General features: G+C 40.3%; 1 protein-coding gene across 1 annotated transcript; it reads left to right on the forward strand.

Moving 5' to 3' along the window:
* The first annotated feature begins 1146 nt into the window (after positions 1 to 1146).
* TMEM168 (transmembrane protein 168) lies at positions 1147 to 27419 on the forward strand. The gene is made up of 5 exons (XM_061373086.1): positions 1147 to 1268; positions 3832 to 5098; positions 19134 to 19276; positions 21640 to 21914; positions 26419 to 27419. Exons 2-5 carry the CDS (start codon positions 3962 to 3964, stop codon positions 26964 to 26966), a joined length of 2103 nt encoding a protein of 700 aa, XP_061229070.1. The 5' UTR covers positions 1147 to 1268; positions 3832 to 3961; the 3' UTR covers positions 26967 to 27419.
* The last annotated feature ends 220 nt before the right edge of the window (positions 27420 to 27639 follow it).

Raw genomic sequence — 27639 nt, forward strand, 5'->3', positions numbered from 1 at the left:
CTGGAGTTCCTCCAGTTGTACCTGTACCATGTTTCTTTGCCTGCCCACTTGCAATGCAACCACTTTTTTAACACAGTTCCTCCCTTCTCTGTCTACATGTTCTTAATTTCTGTCTCCCCGGAATACCTTTGCAGCAGAGTGGTTGTGTTTGTTGTTAACCCATGGAACTTTAGGCCTGTTGGGAGGTTTTATTGAGTTTTGATGAGGGAAAAGGATTTTGGAGACAGCTCAGTTCTGTTGAATCAGTTGTCTGAATAATAAAGACAGCCTATTGAAGCTCAGCTCCTTGGATATCCAGCTGCCAGCAGTCAGCACCAGTGCTTCTTGACTGTGGGCTGGAAAGGGGATGGTTGGGATGAAGGGATTACAGGAACAAAGGCCATAAATGTGTAACAGGCCAGCCCTCTTGGAAGTTCAAAGAATCCCTGTGCAGCTGCTGTCTAAACTTCATTCGAACTCCAGCTGCCCTTGTTTTGCCTGCGTAGGCAATGGACCTGTGCTCATCCAGGAACTTCCTGCTCTTGCCCACTTAACCTGTAAGGGCCAACTCAGACCATGTCTTCATACCACAGTGTTGTGAAAATAGTGATGGTTAAGGAAGTGTGCCTGCTGTATAAATGTGAGGGTGGTGAAAGCCTTTGTTTTGGAAGCACACAGGTCAGTACAGGATCAGGGTCCTGCTAGCCAAGGATCACAGAACGGTTCTTGGTTGGAAGGGACCTTAAAGCTCACCTAGTTCCATAGGCAGGGATACCGTTAACGCAATCAGGTTGCTCAAAGCCCTGTCCAGCCTGGCCTTGAATACTGCCAGGGATGGGGCAGCCACAGCTTCTCCGGGTAACCTGTTCCAGGCTAACGTGGGTTCAGTCTGCCTTGCAGTCCTAACTCAAACGCATTTCTCCCTCTTTCTTGTCCTAAGTACCAGCGGACAGTACTTACAGTTTTGAGGATTTTTTTCTTCCTGCCTACCAACCTTTCCGTGGTTTGTGCAGTGTGCTTTCACTGCTGCGCGTCAGCTGCATGCTGCTGAATTAATTCCCCAGAGCGTGACAGCTATTGGGCTGGAGCTCCCGATGGAACGCTGTTACAGCCGGGCGCTGGCCCGTTCCCCCTGCCGCCTCGTCTCCCGGCCCGGCGAGTGAGACTCCGGCAGCGCCCGGGCGGCGGCGTTTGAGCCTCGGCGGGGCCCGTACCCGGGCCGCTCGCTCAGCCTCAACATGGCGACGGCGCTGCGCGGGGGGAGGGAAGTTTGCGGGACGCCTGTTGAGGTGAGTGCAGGCCGGACCAGCCCGCCTCCCGCAGCTGGGGGCCACGGCCTGGTCCTCGGCACCGTCAGGCTGGGGCCGGGTCTGCCCTGCGTGGAGCAGGGCCCTGTCACCGCGGTGTGGCGAGGGGAGCCGGGCGGCCTGGCGGACACCGCGGGGGAAGGCGGGCGGCTGTACAGAGCGGGGTCCATGGCGGTGCGCGGCGTTGGTCTGGCAGAGTCGCGGCTGGCAGCGATATGGAGCTTACCGGGAGGGTTAGACCAGCAGCTGGTGCTTGGGAAGCGGTCCCTCTATGTCTGACACCGGTAACCCGGAACGTGGGCCCGGCATCAGCATCTGGGAACTACTGGGGTCGGTCACTGAGGTTTAAGCGTGCGGTATTAATTAGCTAAACAAAAGTTTTTGTTAACAAAACAAACAAAAAAATACACAAAACCAAAAACCCCACGTGTTAAACTGGAAGGAAAAAGCTGGAGGAAAGTTAATCCAGTAATTTGGATAGAGCTCACCTGGACTTGAAATCAGCTGCACTTAAACTACCAAACCAAACTACCTTTGAGTTTTGGTTCTTTTCTTCTATGTTCTTAGATAAATTAGGTTGAAAACTACTTTGGGAATGGCAGTCTTTTATGTATAGGAACACCCTGGGATAGTTCAGTCTTTAAATCTCTACTTAGACTCTCAGTTTTGCTTAAAATTCTGTTTGCAGTAGCTGACACATTTAAAAATGGACATATGGATTCCGTTTGGATCTGAAAGTAGTTAGCTCAGATGTGCAACTAGGCTGTTGCAATCTAAAAACTGAAAGGCCATTAGTTTGAAAACCAAGCAAACACAACACCCTCCCTCCCCCCTGACTTTTAACAGTCTAAATTGTCAGTCTTAACAGATAGTTGTGTTTTAAAGAAGAAATCAGATATTGGAACTTCCTATTTAAATTGTCTGAATTGCTGCGTTGCATTTATTTGGTAATAGCTATGTGATGGGATATGTAATCATGAAAACGCTCCTCTTCCTCTTTTCACCAGAAAGTTGACCGTGTGTTTCAGTTAGAAGAACACGAACGGTGAATAGCATGGTTTGCTAATTGGCTAGAAGATGTCTCCAGGAAGCGGAGGTTGCATTCACAGTCCAGGCTGTCATTTTGCATATACCTTGTGTTCAAGCAGACGTGGTGCCATCCTTCCACGGCACCTGGTGCGGCACGTGGGGCATCAGTAGAAGAGCTTCCCTCTTGTGTTTCTGGTGGTGTGATGGCAGCAAGACTCCCCTTGGCACGAGCTGAGGTAGTCACAGTAGTTTTCTGTCAGAGTGGCTGCTTGCCTGCAGGGAGTTTGCTGGTGTGAGGATCCCACCAGAAAATGATTTAGCCACCATAGCAGAATTGTAAAGCAGGCATTAGGCAGGAGCTTCCGCCCTTTGCGTATAAGCCAGGTCGCTGACCTCTGTGAGGCCGTTGTCTAAATGAATGTTTATGCTGTTAGCCCCTTGACTTGGAGGGGTTCCAGAGAGGCTTGGGAACCAAGATAACAGGATGGCACGGCTGATGTGCTTCAGTGTAGTGGTAGTCATGCACCAGTGCTGTGGGTTGGCAGGAGGTGGGAAATTGTTCCTCTCTATTCATGGTTTGAACAAGAGATAGCTGCGGGCAGGGAGAGGGCTCGTGTAGGAGTTGAAATAAATTGCTCAAGTTGTCTGTAAAGCAAATGTTGATTGTAGCACAAAAACGTGAGATTGCAGACAGTGCTATGATACCTGGTATCTTGTAGAATATGATAACAGCTTTGGGCTGTGTTACCTACATAAAGTAGAAACAAATGAAAGGTTGAAAGGAACAGCGAGTATACCAAGTGAGGGGGAAAATATTGAGAGATCTTGAGCATGCTGGCTACTCAGAATGTTGTGGTTTAAGCCATGGACAGGACACAGAATTAAGTGCATATGTATAAAACAATAATAATGAGTACTAAGAAAACACATAGTTAAAATCCGAGGAACTTTAACTTGAAATGGCATCATGTAATAACTGTTCGCTTTTAAGTATATGGTATGTATTGTATTTCAATTAAACAGATTTTTAATGTGTAGTTCGATGTTACCAAACTTCAGTAATTTAAACAAAAGTGTTTCTTAGGTCTGTTTGTCTCAGCACCACTTAGGCTGGTTTTACAGCGGGTGTCAGCGAAATCTGCCTAGCCATTTCTTACAAAAATTCCCCTAAAAATACTAGTATCTCTTCCTTTACTGTATTAAAACGGAAAGCATGTTGGTTTTAAGTAGATCTGAGTAGGAGGTGCTTATGTTTTAAATAAAATAAATTTGGGGTTTTTTTGTGGGGGGAAAAAAAAGTGGCTTGGAGAAGTGAAAGTCATAGAATGGTTGCACAAATACTGGTTTTAATAGTGACCACAATATGAGTGACCTGTAACAATACACTTTATTTCTTTTTGTTATATGTTTTTTAATTTAGATAAACTCTTTGGTGAGAAAGGATGTGTCATATTTATGCAGTATATAATTAAAAGGAATTATTTTGCCACTAAAACATTTTTCATCCTTCTTCCAGGACTTCAGTGATTCTGCACTACTGTTACTGAAATGATACTACAGAAGGCAGTGATTGCACTGTGTTTGTTGGATGAAACCCAAGTATTTACTTTCAGTCAAGCGGGTAAAACCCCCTAACTGCAGTTTACATGTGTAGATCACTGCGTTACTGTGTTAGTCATTGTCTCTATGCAGCAATGACAAGGCTAGAAGAAGCAAACAGAGAAGTGAACATGCACTCATCAGTCAGATACCTTGGCTATCTGTCCAGAATCAACCTCCTGGTTGCCATTTGCCTGGGCCTTTATGTCAGATGGGAAAAAACATCAGACGCACTGATTTTGGTAATATTTATTCTGGGGCTCTTTGTTCTTGGAATTGCCAGCATACTGTATTACTATTTTTCAATGGAAACAGCAAGTCTGAGTCTTTCTAATCTCTGGTTTGGTTTTTTGCTTGGCCTTCTCTGTTTCCTTAATAATTCTGCATTCAAAAGGGATGTGAAAGAAGAAGTTACAAAATACTTGCTCCTCTCCGCCATAGTTTTAAGGATATTATATGCTTTGGTTGAGAGGATTTGTGGTTGTATCCATCATCAACCGACTCTGCTGACACCAGTTGAATTTTTGGAGCTAGTTGGGTTTGCAATTGCCAGCACAACTATGCTGGTAGAAGAATCTGGAAGCATTATTCTGTTGGTTGTAGCTTTGGCCATGTTGATTATTGACTTACGTATGAAGTCGTTCTTGGCAATTCCAAATTTGGCAATTTTTGGAGCCATTGCATCCTTACTCTTTTTTCCATCATTGCAAATCCCCACAAACCCTTTTGCCTTGTCATGTTTCTTTAGCTGCCTGATTTCAAATCCCCTTCTCGACGTTTACTTCAGTGGACTTTCAGTTACTGAACGATGGAAGCCCTACTTGTACCGTGGTAAAATCTGCAGAAGGCTTTCTGTCATCTTAGTTGGAGTCATCGAACTCACCTTTTTCATTCTTGCAGCTTTTAAACTACGTGATTTGGATCTCTGGTATTTTGTGATACCTGGTTTTTCTATTTTTGGAATTTTCTGGATGATTTGTCATGTGATCTTTTTTATAACTCTTTGGGGATTTCACACAAAACTAAATGACTGCCACAAGGTGTACTATACCCACCGTGCAGAAAACAACAGCCTTGACAGAGTTATGGCATCTAAAGGAATGCGTCACTTCTGTTTGATTTCACATCAGCTAGTATTTTTCAGCCTTGTCGCGACTGCTGTTTTGGGAGCCGTTTGTTGGCAGGTAAATATAATCTCTTTATCTTGATCTCTCTCTTGATAATGCTCCTGAGAAGTGTTGGCGTCTTCAAATTCCTGTGACATTTGGTGGTGTGCTGTGGCTCTGCAGTTCAAAGGTGGAGCCCTTGGTTTCACCAGCATATGCTTCACCAGCACGCACTTTGAATTTTAACACATCATGCTGCCTTGGCTGTGACCCCTTAAGGCAATTGGAACTTAACCAGCTTCCTTATATTGGCAGAATGGGAAGAGTTAGTGCTTCTGGAGCAGAAGTGGTTTATAAAGCATTTTACATTTACCTGCTTCTGATTTTGCTTTTGAATTCATAGAATCATAGAGTAGTTAGGGTTGGAAAGGACCTTAAGATCCTTAAGTTCCAACCCCCCTGCCATGGGCAGGGACACCTGCCACTAAACCTTGTCACTCAAGGCTCTGTCCAACCTGGACTTGAACTCCACCTGGGATGGAGCATTCACAGCTTCCCTGGGCAACCCATTCCAGTGCCACACAACCCTTACAGTAAAGAATTTCCTCATATCCAGTCTAAACTTCCCCTGTTTAAGTTTTAACCCATTACTCCTTGTCCTATCACTACAGTCCCTAATGAAGAGACCCTCTCCCAGCATCTTTATAGGCCCTTCAGATGTTGGAAGACTGCTATGAGTTCTCCACGCAGCTCTAGAATTTGGTTTCAAAGTAAATCACAGTGTTGAACTCTTAACAATGCTCATTATATTCAGGGCTTTTCTTATACACTGTTTTATTTGAATCGAAGGAAATTCATGTTTTAAGAGTAAATTTATCAATAATTTTCCTTTATATTTAACCATCAGTGTGGAGTTAGAGATCAGCTGATGAACTTGTGCATTGTTGGTATAACGTGTGCTCTATGTGTCTTATTTTCAAATCTGTTTATGCACCACAGGATATGTCTTCTGAAAGACCAGATCTTAAAATCACACAGTGTTCTTTGACTTTTTTTTCCATTTCTGAATTAAGGGTGATGTATTTTCTTTAGCGGAAAACATACATTTCTCTCAAAATATTTGTTCAGTACCCAAGTGTGTTGTTGCAGTTGCAGCAGGATGTTTGGTGTCTGTTTCCTTTTTAAGTTGATCTAAAGACAGCAGTCATTTTTGTATCCATGCATTTCTTAAATGAATCACATATATGTATATATAATATATATAAAATATGTATTATTTATGGCAGATCCAGATTATAAAAGTGCCTCTATAGTGTGTCCAAAACAATTTGCTGTCCACTTCTGCAGATTTTCTTAGATAAAATGACTGGTGGATGAAAGGTGTTAAAGAACTTGATGGGAAAGAAAAATGACAGTTATTTTGTGAGTTTTTCTGTGTTGGGTTTGTTTTTTGTTTTTTTGTTGTTTGTCTGGTTTTATGGGGGTTTTTTGTTTGGGGATTTTTGGGGGGAGTTGGGGTAGAGGAGATGCTTTTTACTTGCATGAAGAGTGCTAGGGGTTAACAGGCAAGTCTTGAAAGGAAGGCTGGGTAGTTTTGCTCTTTCTTTGGGAAAGTATCAGCATGTATAGCTATAGTGTGTGGGCTTGCAGAAAGGACAAAAGGAAGAAACAGAACCAAAAAGAAGTAGAGAATAAAAATTCCAAAAATGTGTTTATAGAAAGTAAAAGTGCTAGTGCATCAAAAGAAATAGGAAAGTGGTTTGGAAGACAGAAACAGTAAAGATGGGATATCAGCATCCTGTTATTAATCACTTACATACTTTTTCTTATGAGAATTATGTGATTTATCAAAATGCCAGTCATTAATTTTTATATGCTATCTAACTTTTTCAGTAAAAGCAATTCTGTTACCGTCTCTATCAGATAGTCTTACTAATTTCTCTGACTGTGCCATCCTTCTTTAATATCCTGGGACACATTAGTTAATTTAAGAACTATGTAATTATTACTTGAATAGAGTCCCTTAACCTAGTAACACCTAACAAATCAGTCAAACCAAATCAAGGGTGTAAGTTGTCCAGATAGTCACTGGAGAAGAGGTACTTCTCAGGTGATGCCCAGAGCCTGTCTGCAGGGAGTTAACCACCAGGCTTGGACAGGGTCTCCTGCTGTACCACTCCATGGGAAGGGCTGCCTCACCGCATGCCATTTGTCTAAAGCACACAGGAGCATCCTTTAGAGCTGCTTCATTACTGCAAGCTGTGTGCATAAGCAAGGAGGGTTGAACTCATACACTTGTGACTTTTTTCTCTTACATTGACTGATAATTCATTGCAATTCTTTTCTGTCTCTCTGTTCTGACACAGATTAACTGCAACTGTTACATGTCTGATACTTTTCAGTCCTCTCTAATTCTGACGAAGTGGAGTTGTGCTGTGGTATGACTTGCTCAGGTCCATTCACAAGAAGCAAGCTGGCAACATGGCTAAAATCTTAGTATTTATTACTAGCTAATTTCAGTTTCTGTCATCCTGTGTGTAAATAAGATAAGGTACTGCTCATCATCTTCGTCTGACAGGTTGTATATTTGCCTGCTCAGTGGGAGGAGTAATTGTAGTAGCAAAAGGCATCCGACCAAATACTTGTCAGGAAATCCACTTTTTTATTACAATAATTTATTTTTAGTAGATAATTACATTCACATTTATTTTACTATATTTATGTCTTTCGTCATGTATTTATAGTAATGGGTTAGTTTAAGATTATGAATGTAGTTGTCTCCAACTAAAAGCGTTTCTACTTCAGAACATGTTATGATGTTTGCCTGGCAGATCATTGTGTCTGTTTCATCGCTTGTCAGAAAATGAAATACTTTATCAGACCTGGCCAAAACAGAAATTAATAAATGGATGTTATCATTCATCAAAGGGATTGTGGGAAGCTGTGGCCTTTTCTGTATTTTTTTTCTGAATAGTGTCAGGTTTCAAAATAATTAGAAGCAAGAAAGCAATGGTGAATAAGCTCACAGTTCGCCCTCTTGCAGATCACTTGTGTTTTTTTCTAGAGGTTTAAGGAAACCAGTGTTTTTCTTCTTTGCAGGGGGACATTCAAGGCCTTAAGACTCAACTTCAGAACCCTATGCTGGATTTTTTAGTCTGCTAGTTCAGGAAGCCTGATAAGCTCACCAGTAATGCAACAAACAAGCTTCTCCAGTGAATATGTACTTTCCTCATGGTGATTTATATGTACTGTAATATTTAAAGAAACAAATCAGCCTGCTAGAGATCACTCTCTACCTTTCCTCTTTGAAAGGTGATGGTTACTGCTGAATACTTAGTGGGTGGGATTTCAGGGGTTTGTTTGGTTTTGGTTTGTTTTTAAGAAAACTGCTGCAGAAAAAAGCGGTATCAGTATGTGTTAGAAAGCGATCTTAGGGCTGTCTTAGATACCTTTCCATAAAAATATCAGCTTAATGTGTATTTGTGGTCAAAAAAGCAAATAAAATATTGGGAACTCTTAAGAAAGGACTGGAGACATTATGCCATTATGTATAAATCTGTAGTGTCTCTATCAGAATCACAGAATCCCAAGGGTTCGAAGGGACCTCAAGAGATCATCTGGTCCAACCCCCCTGCAAGAGCAGGGTAACCTAGAGTACATCACACAGGAACTTGTCCAGGCGGGCCTTGAATATCTCCAATGTGGGAGACTCCACAACCCCCCTGGACAACCTGTTCCAGTGCTCTGTCACTCTCACAGTAAAGAAGTTCTTCCTGATGTTAACGTGGAACCTTCTGTGCTCCAGTTTACACCTATTGCCCCTTGTCCTATCACTCCACATCACTGAAAAAAGCCTAGCTCCATCATCATGACACCCACCCGTTACATATTTGTAAACACTGATGAGGTCACCCCTCAGTCTCCTCTTCTCCAAGCTAAAGAGACCCAGCTCCTTCAGCCTCTCCTCATAAGGGAGGTGTTCCACTCCCTTAATCATCTTTGTGGCTCTGCGCTGGACTCTTTCAAGCAGTTCCCTGTCCTTCTTGAACTGAGGGGCCCAGAACTGGATGCAATATTCCAGATGTGGCCTCACCAAGGCAGAATAGAGGGGGAGGAGAACCTCTCTTGACCTACTAACCACACCCTTTCTAATGCACCCCAGGATGCCATTTGCCTTCTTGGCCACAAGGGCACATTGCTGGCTCATGGTCATCCTCCTATCCACCAGGACCCCCAGGTCCCTTTCCCCTTCACTACTTTCCAGCAGGTCAGTCCCCAGCCTGTACTGGTACATGGGGTTGTTCTTCCCCAGATGCAAGACTCTACACTTGCCCTTGTTGAATTTCATCAAATTTCTCCCTGCCCAACTCTCCAGCCTGTCCAGGTCTCACTGAATGGCAGCACAGCCTTCTGGTGTGTCAGCCACTCCTCCCAGTTTAGTGTCATCAGCGAACTTGCTGAGGGTACACTCGGTTCCCTCATCCAGGTCGTTGATGAAAATATTAAACAGCACTGGTCCCAGCACCGACCCCTGAGGGACTCCACTAGTCACAAACCTCCAGCTAGACTCTGCACCATTGACCACAACTCTCTGCCTTCTTCCTTCCAACCAGTTCTTTATCCACCTCACTACCTGATCGTCAAACCCACACTTCCTTAGCTTTTCTATGAGAATGCTGTGGGAGACAGTATCAAATGCTTTACTGAAATCAAGAAAAACCACATCTACTGCTCTACCATCATCCCTCCACCTAGTCACTTCCTCATAGAAGGCTATAAGGTTGGTCAAACATGACTTCCCCCTCATAAAACCATGTTGGCTGTTCTTAATAACACCCTCATCCTTGATATGCCTATTTTGAATAACTGCAATTCTTACTTGCTATCCTATAGGTAAGAAGCAAAGGTTCAGAGAAGAGCAACAATTCATTAAAGACACGAAACAGTTTACACGTTGGGAATGCATAAACAAGGATACTTCAGTCAGGAAAAAACTGAGTGAGAACATGATGAATATGCAAAATATTTGTGATATGGATAAAGGTGAACAATAAAAGTCAATATTATTGAGCAGTTACAGTGCAAAAGTTGAGGGGAATCAAGTTGGCAAGAAGCAGGTTGGAGCCAGACAGGTGGGAATCATTCCTCATACAGCACTGAGTTAGCTCTGGGCCTGTGTATCGTGACATGCCATATGTGACAAGCAGTTGTGGAGGATCAGGAGCAAGGTCAGCAAGTTCACGAAAACAAATTCGCTGAAGTTTCCATACTACATGGAAACCACATTGGGCTCAGGAAGTCCTTGAGCCACCAGTGGTTGGAGTGTTTGAGAAACATGTGCTTGATCTGTCCTTATAGTCCTTCCTAGGCATCCATTTGGCCTTTTGGAGACCACTTCTAGGTGGGCCTGTGGTGCAGCCTAATACAACAACTCTTACATTCTTGTATTATGGACATTTTTTTTTACTTAAATTTTCAACATATTTTTTCCTACATTCTCTTCTTCAGTCACCAGTTCCTGAAAATGTGTTTGCTCTTTAAAAAATTGTTTAAAACATTTTTTATATGTGTAAGATTAATGGGTTTCAGGCTTTGCAACTTCACTTTGGGATTTATGTAGTCATTTTAGAAAGTGCTAATTATATTTGAAGTCTGTTAAGTGCCACCTGGAAGGTGAAACATTTTTTATTTATACCTTTCTTCACTCTGAAGATGTGCTGAAAGCTTGTTTAATTATACTGTATTTGATAAGAGAGGTGGCTTGAAATTGCTTAACAGTCTGCCATTTGACCTCCTATATAATGAATAGAATTCCCTAAAACCTGAGCCTTGGAAAGGTACTTCCTAGCAGCTGTAAATAATTACTTGTAGCATATGAACAGTCTAGCTCAACTCTGTGTGTTAGGTTGCAGCAGAAATGGGGTGGTGGAGAGGAGGGGTTCTGTTTCATGGAAAACTTGGTTACAGTCATATTATGTATGCCCTTTTAATATTTTTGATAACTAATATCTTTGCATCATGTAAATCCTCAGTGTATACAAGGTCAAGACCTAACGAAACAGTTGTCTGCTAATTGGTAGCTAGAAGTATCCCAGTTGATTAAAATTGCCAGAAAAATATCAAACCTCCTTTTATGGAAAGGCTCATAAAGTGAGGTCACTTAACTCACTGTTGCATACGTAGTGGTTTTCTGACTCATGCAGAACTGTTGAAGCTGGATGTCATATTAACCAAGGACCTTTCTTTCAGGGAAGCTTAGCCCTTGTAATAAGCCAGGGGTTGAAAGTCTCTTTTCCTGGAGCTTCAGTATGTGCTTGGCTTGACCTGTGGCTCCTGAAAGCAGAATCTGTCTCTGACAGATTAGACTTTAAATGTGAAGAGCAGAATTGACAGGACTGTCTGAAGCTGGAGGATGAGCTCAGGAAGCATGAGGAGTGTAAAAGTAATTTGTTAAAGCTGATTGCATTAAAAAAAGTAGTAACAGCTTTTCAGTGGGGCATGTTTCAGGTGGGACATGGTCTGCTTCTGACCTGCTTTAGCTGGAGACGAAAGATACCTTGCCTTGTCTGTAGAAATACATTGACATTTTCCTTGCAAACTGTGCAGGAAGTGTTCTGCTCCTCCTTCACGTTTGTGTGAGTAATTTCAGTCAGATGAATAGACTCTAGCTCCCAACTAATTTCAGCAATTACTCACATACTTGTTCATAATTAGGCCCTTGGATGGGACAGGATCCAACAGAAGTCATGTAAATGACTCAGGCATTGCTTCTTTCAGAAGCCAATAACATGGTGAAAAAATTGCAGATGAAGGTCTTGGAATTTGCAAGCAAAGGTCTTGGAAAGGTTTGGAGCACTCTTTTTCTCAGAAACTGAAAATCAGATTTTGTTAAGTGCTCTATGCTAAGGTAACTACAGGTTTTCTGAATTACTGACCAAAGAAAATTATTATCTCTGGAAGACCTGTATTTAATATTACCAAGAGAAAAATGGACTATAGACAGGTAAAGTAATGGAATTAAGAAGTCACAGTACATTATTTGTGGGGTTTAGTGAATTTTATGGGTTAGTAAAATACCAGTATTCATTATATGCTTGAGTATTTGTACTTAAATGGACAGTACAGTCGATTTCAAATTATTGATGGAAGAAAAGGTAAGTTCTGTATGCATGAACATTTTCTTTTTTTGGGGAGAGTTAGTGATTTTGTATTTTTTATTGTGAAATGATTACCTGGTGTTTCTTGAAAGCTCAATTTACAAAGTCTTAATATAAAAGTGAGATTATTTTCTGAACAGTAAGGTTTCTAAGTAACATCTGTATTTACTTGCATATACTTTTGTTAACATCACAGATTTAATAACTCTGTTGAATGCAAATCATATATAGCCTTTCTTCTTCATTTTCCCCTTCTTTTCTCCCTGATTTGTATTTTTAATCCCATCCTCCTCAGACTTCACTTGTCCAATTTAATTTGGTGGACTTGCCTCTTCAGTTTCTTTCGTAATACATTTATTCCCTCTTTCCCTACTGTTTCATCATCTCTTAAGCTGGATCCTAAATGCCCCTTTCTCACTGCTGATCATTTCTTCTCAGACTTGCCTGCTATTCTGTTTGTTTTTGCGGCCTGTCTTCCTCTTTGCAGTGGGTTCTCAACCCTACTTGGCTCTCTACCTCTCCACTCCTGTCCTGCAGGCTACATCAGGCTGCCTGCTCCCATCCACAGTGGCAACACACCTTGCTGTTGTTACCACCACTTCCAGAGGCCCTGAGGTCATGAAGGCGATCTCTGGTGACAAGAGAAAGTATTCATTGTTAGTCTGAAGAATCTGATTTATGTGGTAAGCTTGCTGTCAAAATCTCATTAATTTCTGAATTCAAATTTTTATATTAAAAAAATCAGAAATCCATTTGGTATGCTTTTAAATTGACATCCACTTCTGGGTTTGCTGGGACATTGTATGCAGACTAAAGCCCAGGCTTTCAAATTGTTAGAACAGGAGTTAGGGATGGGAAACAGTGCATTAAATCCATCTGCCAGTGAATGGTTATTTCCTGTAAACTATTTCCTAGATTTTCTGAGTGCTGTTTTGATAGACAGAAATAATGGGTTATTTATTGTTCTCCAGCGGCTATTCTTCCATTCAGTAGCTTGTTATAAGATTGTTTCTTCTGGTAGTTAATCACCACTGTAACTTTGCAAGTTTTGTCTTGATGCTTCTTTTTATCTGTAATATATATTACTTATTCCAAACAAAAACAATATACCCATCAAATACTTGTAGATTACTTATCATGTTATACTTTTTCTCCTGAGCTCTGTCATGAAGCTTATACTTCTTTGCATTTGCAGAATCACTGCAGAGGAGCTAAGCAGAACTGTTTATTTTATATTCACTTACATGTGTGTGTATCTGAAGGGGGCATATAGGGATGCTGGGGATGGACTCTTCATTAGGGACTAGTGATAGGACAAGGGTAATGGGTTAAAACTTAAACAGGGGAAGTTTAGATTGGATATAAGGAGGAAATTCTTTCCTGTTAGGGTGTTGAGGCACGGGAATGGGTTGCCCAAGGAGGTTGTGAATGCTCCATCCCTGGCAGTGTTCAAGGCCAGGTTGGACGAGGCCTTGGGTGATATGGCTTATAGCGAGGTGTCCCTGCCCATGGCAGGGGGGTTGGAACTTAATGATCTTAAGGTCCTTTCCAACCCTAACTATTCTATGATTCTATATGGATAGATGAAAATAGGTAAATATTATTCAGCTTGGATAATGGAAAGTAGGGCAGAATTTTGCTTGGAAATACAAAGACGCATCTGTGTAAGCCTCCTCAGTTGTTGTTCTGTTATGTATAATCCCAGGCAGCCTGCTTGTGCAGCAGGTTGGACCAGAGAATTTTCAGAACCCCTTTCCAACCTCAGCCACTCAGTAATTCCGTGATCATCTTAGCTGACATACACTTAGGAAATTATTTCTGTTTTAAACAGAAGGGTTCTTCTGTAGGCCTTTGTAACTGGCTTCCAATTTAAAATAAGGTTTCATTTTTATTTTTTTCTTTACCTCCCCTTGTTATTTTTGTCAGCCACATGTCACTTATGCTCCATTGTTAAATACAGTTCCAGAATTGTTCCACTTCCAACAGTAGTTTACTCTTTGGGACTGGAGTTGTCCTTTCCATGAATTATAAAATTAGTGTCTTGGCTGTAAGATACTCGTAAATTCTTCTGGTGTTTTAACAGTTACACTCAACAATAAGCATTGCTTGAAACACTAAAGAAAGTGGAAAGATAATACCACCAGTGAATCTTAACGATCTTTTATTGTCTATCATTTCAGTCATCAGAGGCAAGAAGTGTGGGTTTTTTTCACTTCTTGTACATCATTTTGTACAGAGAACACACTGTGTATTTCCTAAATATTCATTCAGAAGAAGACAGCCTAAGGGAAAAAAAAACCAGCAAAGACGAAGAGATAAGATGATGTTTCATGTTTTCAGTGGGATTGCTGAGATGGTCCCTGTCTTCTGTTTGCTTTTTGAGCCGTCTTTTTGGAATCAATGAGCACTTGGAGTACAGGGATGTATTGCAGGCTGTGATTGCCAGTGCAGTCAAAAACAGAATGAAAATGGGTTGAACAGATGAAAGAACAAAATCCCTTTCTGGCTTCGCCTATGCATCCATGGCCATCTGCTCCATTAAGGAGCAGTCATCAAATCTTCTCTATTTAGTAAAGCACTGACAGTCTCCACCTGGCATCTTAGCTGATATCTTAAAAGAGGAACTTGTCTTCAGATTTACCCCAACTACTAACTTAATTAGATAGTATTTTTAGTATTTCAAGTTCTCATAGTTTAGGTATTTTAAAATGCCATTTTTGCAGCACTAAACTAAAATATTTTATTATTTACTGTGGAGCTGCTCTAAACATCATTAATCATTTTTATATTTGTTGGTGATATATTTCTTCCAAATTAAAACTGTTGAAAAAGTCCTGACAACAGGTGCCAGAATCTTAACATTAGATAGATGTCTTTAAATATAAAATATCCATATGAACAACATTTTCCTACTCCATAGCATAAAATGGCCATTAAATGAAGATGAAACTTCAGATGGAGCCAAGCTGAGTCTTAACAATATAGAGCATATTTCCCATGCCTGTTCAATATTTGGTACAAACTCAAAGCAAGATGCAGAGCAAGATAGATCACTGACATGCTCCATACAGTTCTGTGTAGGATTCACAAGTACTTGTGAATTTTCTTGCCACTACCTTCATATTAGTCGGAGTACTTTCAACAGTGAAAGTAGATTTTTATTTAGTAGTCAGACTCAGAAATTTGGGGAAAACTGTTAGTCTTTGTGATAATCTTAAATTGTGTTATTGCAGAACACAGTGGGCTTAATAACTTCCATGTGTCTTGGGGATTGGGGAAATGCAGGGAGTGCTTAGAACAACTTGGCATCTTATAAGAAAACTTCCACAATAAAATTCATATAAAGTAATAATATAGTAGTATTATTCAGGATTTTGTGATTGCTGTAGCTTTTGTGGGCAAATGTGGTTTTTATTTTGTAATATGCTAACTGTTGTTATAGCACTAATGCAGTGTAAGAACAGTTTGAGCCAAGAAAAGTCATACTTCTGTATGTCATATTTATATATGAAGGAAAGGCTGAATTTGTCATAAAAATGCATTGTAATACTTGCTGGTCCATGCATTCAGGCTTTCCAAAGGTCAGAAAATCCTCTGACTAGCTGATCATGATTAGGAAGCTCTTCTAGACGAAGCCTTCAATTTCTGCAGGACTCAAGTCTTCCTCTTTTTTTGTAACTTAAAGCAAATGATCCTTCTGGTACCTACAGAGTTGCAAAAGTAACTCCAAATCTTGAAACTAATCTAGCTAGAGAGTTCCACTATCTCCTCAAAGTCTTATATTTCACAAGGATTCTATAGAATGAAAACTAGCTAAATCTTTGTGACTTCTTATTACAGCTGCTCCGAGTCCTTTTCAGTTTCAGAGTGCACTTGGGAAACTGAGCAACAAAAAAGAGCAGCTCCTGATGATATATTTGAAACAAAAATTGTATTGTCTTAGTTGCAAGACTTTTTTCTCCTTCTTGACAACAAAAGAAGTTGAGGTTGCACCATAATTTTCACAGTGTTTTAAGCTTTCCTGTCTTCTGCGCATTTCAGGTAATTGTATAGATTTGGGGGAAATTGTTCTGAAAATCTTTATTTTCTGACACAAAACTTGAGAATAATTATGTGAATGCTTCTCTGCACTGAGTCTGAGCAAAGCTGGGATGGGGAAGGGATTGTATCTGGGAGAATGCAAGGTACCTCCTGAGATGGCTAAGAAAATTATGTACAGAAAAGTGATTGTGTATCTCCCATAATGTATGTGTGCATCACTGGCACTCGGTTGCTTCTTGTAGATTCAAATTACTAGCACCAAAACATAAAATTACTTTATACACCATGAAACTGGATTGCAGTGTTATTAATTCTCTTGTTATCACGTGTTGATGAACTGGTTGTATCTGTACCAGTTTTGTAGCTTGAATTTTGGAGAGTCAGTGAGCATATTAACTGCACTTTTGTGATGAGGAGTGCAGGGCCCTGTGTAAAGGGAAGCTCTCTGTGGCTGTTCTGTAATATGATTTGGTGTCTGCTCTGTGAAATGATTTGGTGTCTGCTCAATGTCATGTTCTCATGTCTTTGAGAGCTGGAAGCTAAATAAGTAAGCTTTTCATTTGTCATGAACTGCATAAAGCATAGTAGGAGCTGGTTATAGTTTAAGAGTGGTTTCAGAGGCTGGAATTTGAGAATAATGCTATCAGTTAACAACTACTTGAGAATAGTGCTGTCATTTAATAACGCTATCAGTTAGTTATCAGTTAATATCAGATTCTGGTGTTTATTTGTGGTTAGAAGTATTTCTGTTACCCTTTCAAGGCCACACAGGTGAGATCCTTCCGTCAGAAGTATAACAGGACACTTTTTAAAACCAGGACAGGTTTTAAGTCTTCTTCCTTAGGGTTGAAAGCACATTAGGTAGATAAAGCTTGTTTTTTCAGACTGTGTCATGTAGTAGTCCTGTTTTTAAAAACTGAATATAGTTGAGTTAATGCTACACCTGGGTCAGAGCAATCCCAAGCACAGCTGCAGGTTGGGCAGAGAAGAGATTCAGAGCAGCCCTGCAGAGAAGGACTTGGGGGTGTTGGCTGATGAGAAAATGAACATGAGCCAGCTTCAGTGTGCGCTTGCAGCGCAGAAAGCCAACCGTATCCTGGGCTGCATCAAAAGGAGCGTGACCAGCAGGTCAAAGGAGGTGATCCTGCCCCTCTACTCTGCTCTCGTGAGACCTCACTTGGAGTATTGTGTGCAGTTCTGGTGTCCTCAACATAAAAAGGACATGGAACTGTTGGAACAAGTCCAGAGGAGGGCCACAAGGATGATCAAGGGACTGCAGCACCTCCCGTATGAAGACAGGCTGAGAAAGTTGGGGCTGTTCAGCCTGGAGAAGAGAAGGCTGCATGGAGACCTCGTAACAGCCTTCCAGTATCTGAAGGGGGCCTATAAGGATGCTGGGGAGGGCCTCTTCATTAGGGACTGTAGTGATAGGACAAGGGGTAATGGGTTAAAGCTTAAACAGGGGAAAGTTTAGATTGGATATAAGGAAAAAGTTCTTTACTGTGAGGGTGGTAAGGCACTGGAACGGGTTGCCCAAGGAAGTTGTGAATGCTCCATCCCTGTCAGTGTTCAAGTCCAGGTTGGACAGAGCCTTGAGTGACAAGGTTTAGTGTGAGGTGTCCCTGCCCATGGCAGGGGGGTTGGAACTAGACGATCTTAAGTTCTGTTCCAACCCTAACTATTCTATGATTCTATGTGCCAACAAGAATTGAGTTGGTTTAGGTGTAGTTTTTTTCATTATAATTTACTTTCCAAATTATTCATAACTTTGTCCATGTGTTAAGCTGAACTGCCAGTCCTCATCAAGTCACTGGTAAACACTAAGGCAATATGCAGACTTTAAAAAACATTAATATTGTAGATTTATGCAAAGAGGGTGGATAAAACAGATGTGGTCAGAGGTCACATGGCTGTCTTCTCAGGACAGAAATCTGTACTATAAATTTATTTCCTTGCTATATAACAAACTTTTATAACTACACCATGGGCATTAAAGATCTTGGTTAATTATAATACTGTTTCTACCTTTCCTAAAACATTTAATGCCTCGGTAAACCCATTCACATAATGTTAAAATAATTAAAATGAATCTGTATTCCCCCTCTCTCTGACATCTGGCATTTCGGAAGACCATTTTTATTTTACTAGTGCTAGTGACTGAGACTTAACTTTTGAAGCCTTTTTTTCTTACTTACAGAAAGCATCCATGTAGCAGTGAGTGTAATGTTTTCCTAGCCTGCTTTTTACTTACAAAACAGGAAAGCTCAATATGGGGTGTTAGCTGTGTGAATGCTGCGAAGTCCTTTAGTGGATGACCCTTCTTATCTGCTATTTATGTAGCTGATAAAGAATTGTATTTTTGTTTCCAGTCATGTTTGTAAATGTTCTCAGAATCATATTTTATATGATACGTAGTATTACACAAAGAATATTTAAAAAACTCTTGGCATTTAAAAGCAAGAATAGTCAAATCTGTATTTTTAGTCATGCAAGATAGTATGCTGTCATCTGATGCTTGGTACCTAATACTCTGTTTTCTACTTTACTGACTAAGGCTTGACCCTGCAGATATTTACAGGTATGTATTTTATGCACTTAAATAATTCCATGGCATTTGATTTTCCTGCTTAAATGGGTAAAGCTAAGGCATCAGAGCTTCTAAACCTAAATTCTGTGCTGTTAGTGTTTTCAAATACATTCCTCTCAGAAGAGTGATCCCTGCTTATCAGCCACCTTCTTCCCAAGCCTTTCATTTGTCCTTAGAGTACTTCACCTTGTAATATGAGGAAAAGCAAGTTTACATTATGTATAATAACTTACATGTTTCAGGACATGATCTAACACAGGGACTTATTCATAAAACAGACAGGAAGGATTTTTCATGCAGTACCTAAATATCCCTGTTCTCTTTTTAGGCAACCAATGGGATCTTCATGAGTGTATTTCTCATCGTTTTACCTCTGGAGTCCATGGCTCATGGGCTTTTCCATGAGCTGGGAAACTGCTTGGGAGGAACGTGTGTTGGGTATGCTGTTGTGATTCCTACCAGCTTTTGCAGGTATAGTTACCATGTATTTCAGCTTCACAGTGGTGTAACGGTACTGTTAGGTGCTAGAGTCAATGAAGTGCTGTTGCTTGTATTTTTCAGTAATTAAATACAAATTTAAATAATAAGATTTTGTATTTTTCCTTTTCCTCACCTTCCAAAAAGAATGAGTAACTCCAAATCCACCTTTTTATATGTGTTTAATTTGCTTTCAGAAAGCTGGTGAAGGCTTTACACACCATTCATGCGTAGGCAGATTCCACAGTCAGTCTTTCATGCAAAGGAGATTGGGGCATTTGACTGGGTGCACATATTTTACATGAGAAGATTTAATAAGCCAAACAGATCAGTTCAAAACAATTTTGAATTCTATTAAATGAGATAGTGTCTACCTTTAAAAGGCATTGAAACTAGATTTGTGAGTGGGCAACATACCAGTTACTGGTATTGTAAATTTACAGACGATTTTTGGGCCAATATAAATGTTGCCTTATGAGAAATTATTGGGATAGAGGGACTGTATTATTATTATTTGCCCATTTGTGTGGGGTTTTTATAAGCCTTAAACTTGCAAATGTTACATTAGCCATCTAATTAAAATTGTGTATACACTTTTTTGTAAACAGTAAACAAGAACGATGTGAGTTACCTGTTTGATTTACAAAAGAAACAGGATAGTAACTTGAAATCAGAGGTTTAAAAATAGAACTGCCGAATTAATGAAAACTGCCCAGCTCGAGTATGTGTAATAGATACAGTGGGTAGGGCAAAAAAATTAACAGGCAAAGAAACAGAAGGTTGCATGCTCATTTTAGATCAGTGTATCTTAAATAGTGTGAAATAGTGTAAAAACAGTTTTTCTGATCTACAGTCTTCATTCAGCTTGGCACACAAAAAAAATAATGTATTCATTGTTGGGGGTTATAAGAATACATTGCAATATAAATTTGTTTGATTGTTTCTATGGCAACAGTTTAAATCTTTCATTACAGCACAGGATTCTGGCTCTGGCAGTTCCTTCGCATTTTTGAGTGAGTGATATACTCCTGAACAACTGTTTAGGTCCTCACAGCACTGAAATTCCTTATTAACAAAGCTTGACTCTCTCGAGGAGGCTTCACTTGCTGAGATAAAACAGTAATGATGATGTATTCAGTATAGCTGTAGTAGTGGAACGTTAGCCTTCCTGAAAGCACTAGACAGCTGAGGAGGTGTCCAATGGAGCTAGACCAATAAAGGAAGAAGGTAGCTTTGCACACTGATTGCAAACAAAATACATGAAGAATACGTACGTACATGCATATCTATAGAAAACAGAAGTCATATTTTGCATTAGTAGAGTAAGTGCATCTCCTTATTTTCACCCACAGAACCTCTCCATGTCTGTAACTGAGCATAAATCAGGTCAGTTTCATACAGCTGTCAGTCGTGCTTTTTATCATTACCATTGGCTGAAGCATGATGAATGTATTTCTTTTTCTGAAAACACATCCTGAAGAGCACTCCCATAACTGGGTGTCTTGCAAGACCAGATCTGTTATTTTCATGATTAGTGAGTACCTATGTAGAATTTAAAAAAGGGGGGAAGTGTTTGTGTGTTTTTATATATTTTTAAAGATACAAAATATATCTTCTATATTTTTATACAGAATATATATGTATATAAGTGCAAATAAAATGCATTTTGGAACTCAGGTACTCTTTTGTTATACATGCATATTCATAGACACATACACATCTATATATTTGTTTCAGGTCTAGTTTGTAATTTTCTTAGAACTTTCATTTTTCTAAGCTGTGAATAACATTATCTGAAATACGTTTCTGATGCTGAAAGATCATTATCTGAACAGCACACACAAGTAGGAATTCCTGTGTTTGTGTGAATACCATGTTGAATAAAAGCTAGTTTAGAACAGAGTAAAATTAGTTCAAAATATCTGAGCAGAATGTGTAGTTGGATCTCTGTTATTAGAAACTAGTTTGCAGGTTTTGTGAAAATTAGCACTCATTCTCCCTGTGCTTCTTTCCAGTCGTATGTGTAGAAGTGCCTGTCTGAAGGCAATGCTCTCCCAGTGGGACTTAATCCAATTGTTGAAGCCTACCTAGAGTGTTCATGTCCCAGCTCCTGTCTCTCTCCCTCTGTCTCTCAGCTACAGGAATAGCATGAAGAAGTGTGACAGAAGGGAGGGGGAGATAGTGGTCCCTCACTCAAATACAGTGTTTTGAATTGTTTATAAACTGTACCTGTCAAGTGAATTTGAATTTAGAACAGTGCTACTTCGTATCAGAGAAAACGTGCACAGGGAGAAAAAAATCACCAATTGCATGAAATAATTACAAATAATAATCATAGCTGGTTTTCTTCTCTTTAGTCCTGATGGCCAGCCAACTCTTCTTCCACCTGAGCATGTACAAGAGTTAAATCTGAGGTCTACTGGCATGCTTAATGCCATCCAAAGATTTTTTGCATATCACATGATTGAGACATATGGTTGTGACTACTCTACAAGCGGACTGACCTTTGATACCCTTCACTCCAAGATCAAGTCTTTCCTTGAACTTCGGACATCAGACGGGCCCAGACATGATACCTACATTTTATACTACAGTGGACACTCACATGGCACTGGCGAATGGGCCTTGGCAGGTAACTCATTTGTGGATTTTTTTTTATTAGTAGTTTTGGTATCGATAAGCTTTCCAAATCACTTAATTTGCATGGTGAAAAACCATACTGTATTGCAGAATTTTGAAGTTTTGGTCAGATTTATTATCTGATAATCTGGAATGGCAAAAAAAACGCCAGTCTTTGGAGAGCAGGTAATTTATGAACGTCTATGTTATTTTGGTATTTAGTCACTTTGTTAAAAATCCTTTTGCAGCTAACTAATCTTATGCTTGTTCTCAAAGTTGTCTAAATATTGTTGACTCCACATGTATATTTACAAGTTTAAACTTGATTTCATACTCCCCTTACAATTCAACAAGTTAACTTTAAAGATCACTTTTTTTGTAGAAAATTGGTAGTGACCCTCCTGCTCTAAAAACAGATTTAGAGAACTAGATTGATTGCCCAGCAAAGTTGTGGATGCCCCATCCCTGGAAGTGTTCAGAACCAGGTTGGATGGGGCTTTGAGCAACCTGGTCTAAGTAGAAGTTGTTCCTGCCCATAGCAAGCATTTGGAACTAGGTGATCTTTACCATCCCTTCCAATCAAAACCATTCTATGATTCTGCGATTTCTTTTCTATTTTGAGGAATATTCATTCCCTGTAATAAGCAAGCATAATTTCATTCCCTGGACATGGCAGAGTGAGTTATACAGTGTTCTGTGTTCACAGTGTCAGTTAAGCTGTCATGAGGGTGCTCTGTACTTTTTGTAAAAGACAAATTCAGTAAAAGAAATAGGAGGCAGGTACACAATCCACACTAGAAAAACAGGTCTTAACACCTACAGCAAACCTTGTATTGTGAAAACAGCTATGATTTGCTGACATCCTAGAGGTTGGGAGTCACTGTGGGCACAGACTACAGATCCCTATATAAAGGGCCGGTTTAAGCCTCGTCATGGCATAGACTTCACCATTTCCCCTTGGTCTGTTTCTAATCTGTCTGTATAATGGGCAGTTCTCTCTCAACTGTATTCTTTGGTAAACCTACTTAAGTCCTCAAATCATGCGTAGCTATAGCCTTGCTTTCCTGCTGTACGGAACCAGGCTTCTGAAGGTGCATGCAGAAAGTGAATCTTATAGTAAATACATAGAAAATTTACAACATTTTTTCTTCCTGGGGCAGAATTAACTCTCTTGGATAGTGCTCTGCCTGTGAGCTCCTGGCTGTTTGTCAGCAGTCTCTCTCCAGGCACATGTGCTCTTCAACAGTGTAGATGGATATCAGCTTTGCATGTGGTCATGCTGAGGTGTTCAGGCACAGGTCAGTTTTCATCTGGAGACTATATACCTAGCAGAAAAACCCTGCCTCCCACCCATGCTCCAGCTGGCAGCATAGACTCAGTTAGCTTCCTAGCATATATAGAGCCAAATGTTGCTGCAGAAATTGGACAGCTTCCAGACCAGTCCTGGCTTGTCTGTCCTGCCTGGAGTGTGACAGGTCTCTGTGTACGTGCTCAGGTAGCTGTAGCCTAAAATAAACTCTGTCTTCACTTTTAGAATAAGGGCTGAGGTAACCGTTATAAGTTTCTGTAGTAAAATATGCAGTGTGTAAATGCAGTGCTCGTCAGCTTTCTTACAAAGCTCCTTTTCAGTTCTATGTCCAAGCACATCTTCAGCTTCTACTTCAAGATATGTATAGTCACGTAAAGGAGAGGAAGAGGCAGCTATCACATGCCTTGGATCCATTTTTGTGATTAATCTTAGATCAATCATGGTACTCCTTCCAGATAGCACTGCTCCTGAATGTAACTTGAAGTATAAACTGAAAAAATGACGTCTGTCTGAGTGTGTAATTGTACTGCATATATTGGACAGTGGCATTCTGTGACAGATGGAACATTTGCTCATCAGCTCCCATAATGTGTACTGTCCTCTGACCTCTGGAGAGGATAAAGAGGGGTGGAAACAATGAAATAAAACATTTGGATCTAATAGAAGTAGGGTCTCATTGCCCGCTTATGTCATGATAACGGCACAGCAGTAGCAGTGTAGGCTTTGCTTTGCAATAGCATCTTTTAAATGAAGCTTGCTGGATTTATTTGTTCACTAATGATGTTTATCTGTTGTTGGAAGCTGGGATGTACCACAGTGGTGTATAAAAAAGCTGTTAACTAGTCACTGCATAAAGTATGAGCAATCAAATGACCTGGGAGGTTATGTTCTCTGAAAGCAAAGGCAAGAGCTGGACTAATGAAGCTTTTCAGCTCTGTTGCTGAAACTGTAGGCTTAACTGCCTGCAAAACCTGTCAAAGAGCCAGATGTGGCCAGGCACATGGATTTCTTACACAGTTTGGTGTCTAAACCTTGCACTGGTTGATAGGTGCATGTATTTCTGATCACTAGGGTTAGAAGCTGAGCGTGTGTGCATGAAGGATGAGATGGTTTTTTCTTTGGGCAGTTCTACCCAGTACTATTTAAAATCACCTGCACTGCTACATACACTAAAATAAAATTTATTTCTAAGTCTTTTAAATGTGAATAAATAAAGACATTTTGCTGCTAATTGACACAGAAGGCTTACCTAGAAAAGGGAAAATGCTTCTATAGAAGTGTCCTGGGTTTAGCAGTGGCAGTCATTTTTCTCTTTTTCGGTAGCTGGTGCAGTGCTGTGTTTTGACTTTCAGCTGGGAATAGAGCTGAAAAACAATGATGTTTTGGTTTGGCCAAGGACTTTGTGAGCCTCATGCTCTGCCAGGGAGGAGGGGAGCCGGGAGGAAGCAGAGACAGGACACCTGACCCAAACTGACCAAAGAGGTATTCCATACCACCACACGTCATGCCCTGGATGTAACTGGGAGTGGCCCGGAAGGGGCTAGAGGGGACTGCAGGGTTGGAGGAGATATCGGTCGGTGCTTGATCGGGCTGGGGGGCAAGTTATCGGTCGCCTGGTGATGGGGTGTTGTATTCTCTTCCCTTGTTATTTCCTTTATCATTACTATTATTGGTGGTAGCAGTAGTGATTTGTGTTATACCTTAGTTACTAAACTGTTCTTATCTCAACCCGTGGGAGTTGCATTCTTTTTGATTCTCCTCTCCGTCCCTCCGAGAGTAGGGGGAGGGCAAGAAGTGGGGGGAGTGAGTTAACAAGCTGTTTGGTTGGGTTAAACCACGACAAGAAGTCTCTGCTGTAAATAACTACAGCAATTTGGGGATCACATACCAAGTCTGTAGGTTTTTATATTAAGGTTCTCCTTGGTACTAAATTTGCCAATTTTTTGAGAAAGTTGTTGCCCTTTAATTTTGCTTTTACTTTAACTGCAGTAGCATGCTGAAAGCTTTAACTCTGTTAATTTGAAGCACTTTTTGTCACCACTTACAGGTAAAAGTGTAAGTGCTGAAATACGCAGTTATTCCATTTGAGATTCATCTGTGCAGTTAAATTCGTACCAAGAAGATTTTAAACACTGCTAAATGTACTTACATTCCACAGTGAAAATCACTATGGAATTAAAATGCAGTTATTTTAAATCACATTTTTCTCCCTTTTTTCTAAAAGTCATACATTTTTTTTAAATTTGACATTTCCAAACTAGAGTGTTTTCATCGTAAATCTGTATCATAGCTCCAAATTGCCAACAGCTCTTCACATTAATAGTCACTACAGAGCCAGTGGAGATTTATCCACTTGTTTGCCAGATGTTTTCCTTAAGCAGTTGAGTAAGTAGTCTGCTTTTCAAAGCTACATAGATCCTGCAGTATCCATTACACTTAAGCAAAAGTATGTATGTCCCCACCGTAGGTAACTTGGTTTAGTTACAGTCTGATTTTCCAAAGCATTGTCAGAGCAAGAGCTGAGATGGAACACGAGAAGTTGGATGCTCTAGTGGCAAGTGTTTTCTGAGCTGACAGGAAATAAATATTGTGGAAGAAAGTCCTATGAGGTTTTTAGTTCATTGAGCTGTAAATCCATACCAGTTTTAATTTTCTTGAAGCTGTGAAGACAACTGTGTCTGTAGAGTAAAATCTCTCCATTTCTGGTCTTGTGAATTTTTCAGGTCAAACCAGTGGCTGTGCCTGTAGGTGGCTTTCTTGCTGTGCTTCAAAACTGCTAGCGTGCATAGTGTTCAAAAGTCCTCTCTTTTCCTTAAAAGAGGAGTCCTTTTTAATATTAATAAAAACATATTGAAAGGAACTTTTTTCTCTTCTTAAAATTATTAGTAATAATAAAAAATAATCTATCTCTGGTTTTCTCTTCTTGTTTAGCTATTTCCAGATTCCTCCAATAGGCTGCAATTTCTTTCACTATGTGAGGAAATTCCTTTTTATTTTAATCAAGGGTGAGTTAATGTCCTCATCTGCCACAGCAAGTCAGGTGGAATCAGTTAGTACTTCCCTGAAGATCTGCAACATCTGCAGATGGAGAGGATCAGTTGAAAACTTCTGTTATATCTGTCCAGGTTGTTAAAATATCCAGAGTCAGAATTGTAGAGAGGGTTATGTTTCTTTGTCCTAATATGAAATCTTTTTTCCCATGTGACAGGGGGTGATGCTTTACGACTGGACACACTGTTGGACTGGTGGAGAGAAAAGAACGGTACTTTCTGTTCTCGACTCATCATCGTTTTAGATTGTGAGAACTCTCAGCCCTGGGTTAAACAAGTAAGAAAAGTAAATGACCAGTATATTGCTGTGCAAGGAGCAGAAATGGCCAGAGTTGTAGACATCGAGGAAGCAGACCTTCCACAGCTTGGTGACTTCACCAGGCAATGGGTTGAGTACAACTGTAATCCTGACAGCAACATCAGCTGGTCTGAAAAGGGACGTACAGTGAAAGCCATGTATGGTGTGTCAAAACACTGGAGTGACTACACTTTGCATTTGCCAACAGGAAGCGATGTTGCCAAACACTGGATGATATACTTCCCACGCATCACCTATCCCTTAGTACATTTGGCAAACTGGTTTTGTGGTCTCAATCTGTTCTGGGTCTGTAAAGCGTGCTTTAGGTGCTTGAAAAGACTGAAAATGAGCTGGTTTCTTCCCACAGTGCTGGACACTGGACAGGGTTTCAAACTCGTCAAATCCTAATTAGCAACCAAAGAGAAAATGGATGTGAGAGCTCTGGGAACTTTCTCACTGTACTGTACTTACAACTTTTTATATGAGTATTTTTCTCTGAAAGTCTGCTACACTCACTCAGCTCTTTGAGCAGCTGCAGTATATGCAACAGTTAGAAACTGCAGTCTTAAACAGAAGAGGGTCAGACTAAGGTATTTGATTTTTGTTGCTGGTCTGTATGTACGTACATGAGAGACTTATTTAATATGACCATGCATTTTGGAGACAGTTCACATGTTCTTAAAGCAGCCTTTGTTCAGAGTCATCAGTTTGTTGGACAACATCTCCTGTGAATGTTACAGCATGCTTTTTTTGTCATTTATATCCACTGTAAGGTTCAAATACAGGAAAGGAATCAAGCTAATACTCAAATCAGTTTATATGTCCTTGAAATTATATGGTGCAGTCAAGGGTATTATAAAACAGCACTGAGCCAAAAAAAATAAAAGAGAAGAATGAATAGCCATTTAGGTAAGTAGCTACCAAGAATCTTTAGTTTTATTTGCCTTTACACCTTTAGCCCCTCCCTCAGTTCTCTGGTGCATGTGTGGAAATTTACCACAGAAAAAAAGGAAATTGGACAGTCCTCTGATGCTCTGGCACAGCTGGGACAATGTTTGCCGAAGTGCAGTTTCAGAAACTT

This window comes from Neopsephotus bourkii, unplaced genomic scaffold (assembly GCF_033783945.1).
Source record: "Neopsephotus bourkii isolate Nb327-2 ecotype Australia unplaced genomic scaffold, CSIRO-AGI_Nbou_v1 NB_1624, whole genome shotgun sequence".
NCBI classification, from domain to species: domain Eukaryota; kingdom Metazoa; phylum Chordata; class Aves; order Psittaciformes; family Psittacidae; genus Neopsephotus; species Neopsephotus bourkii.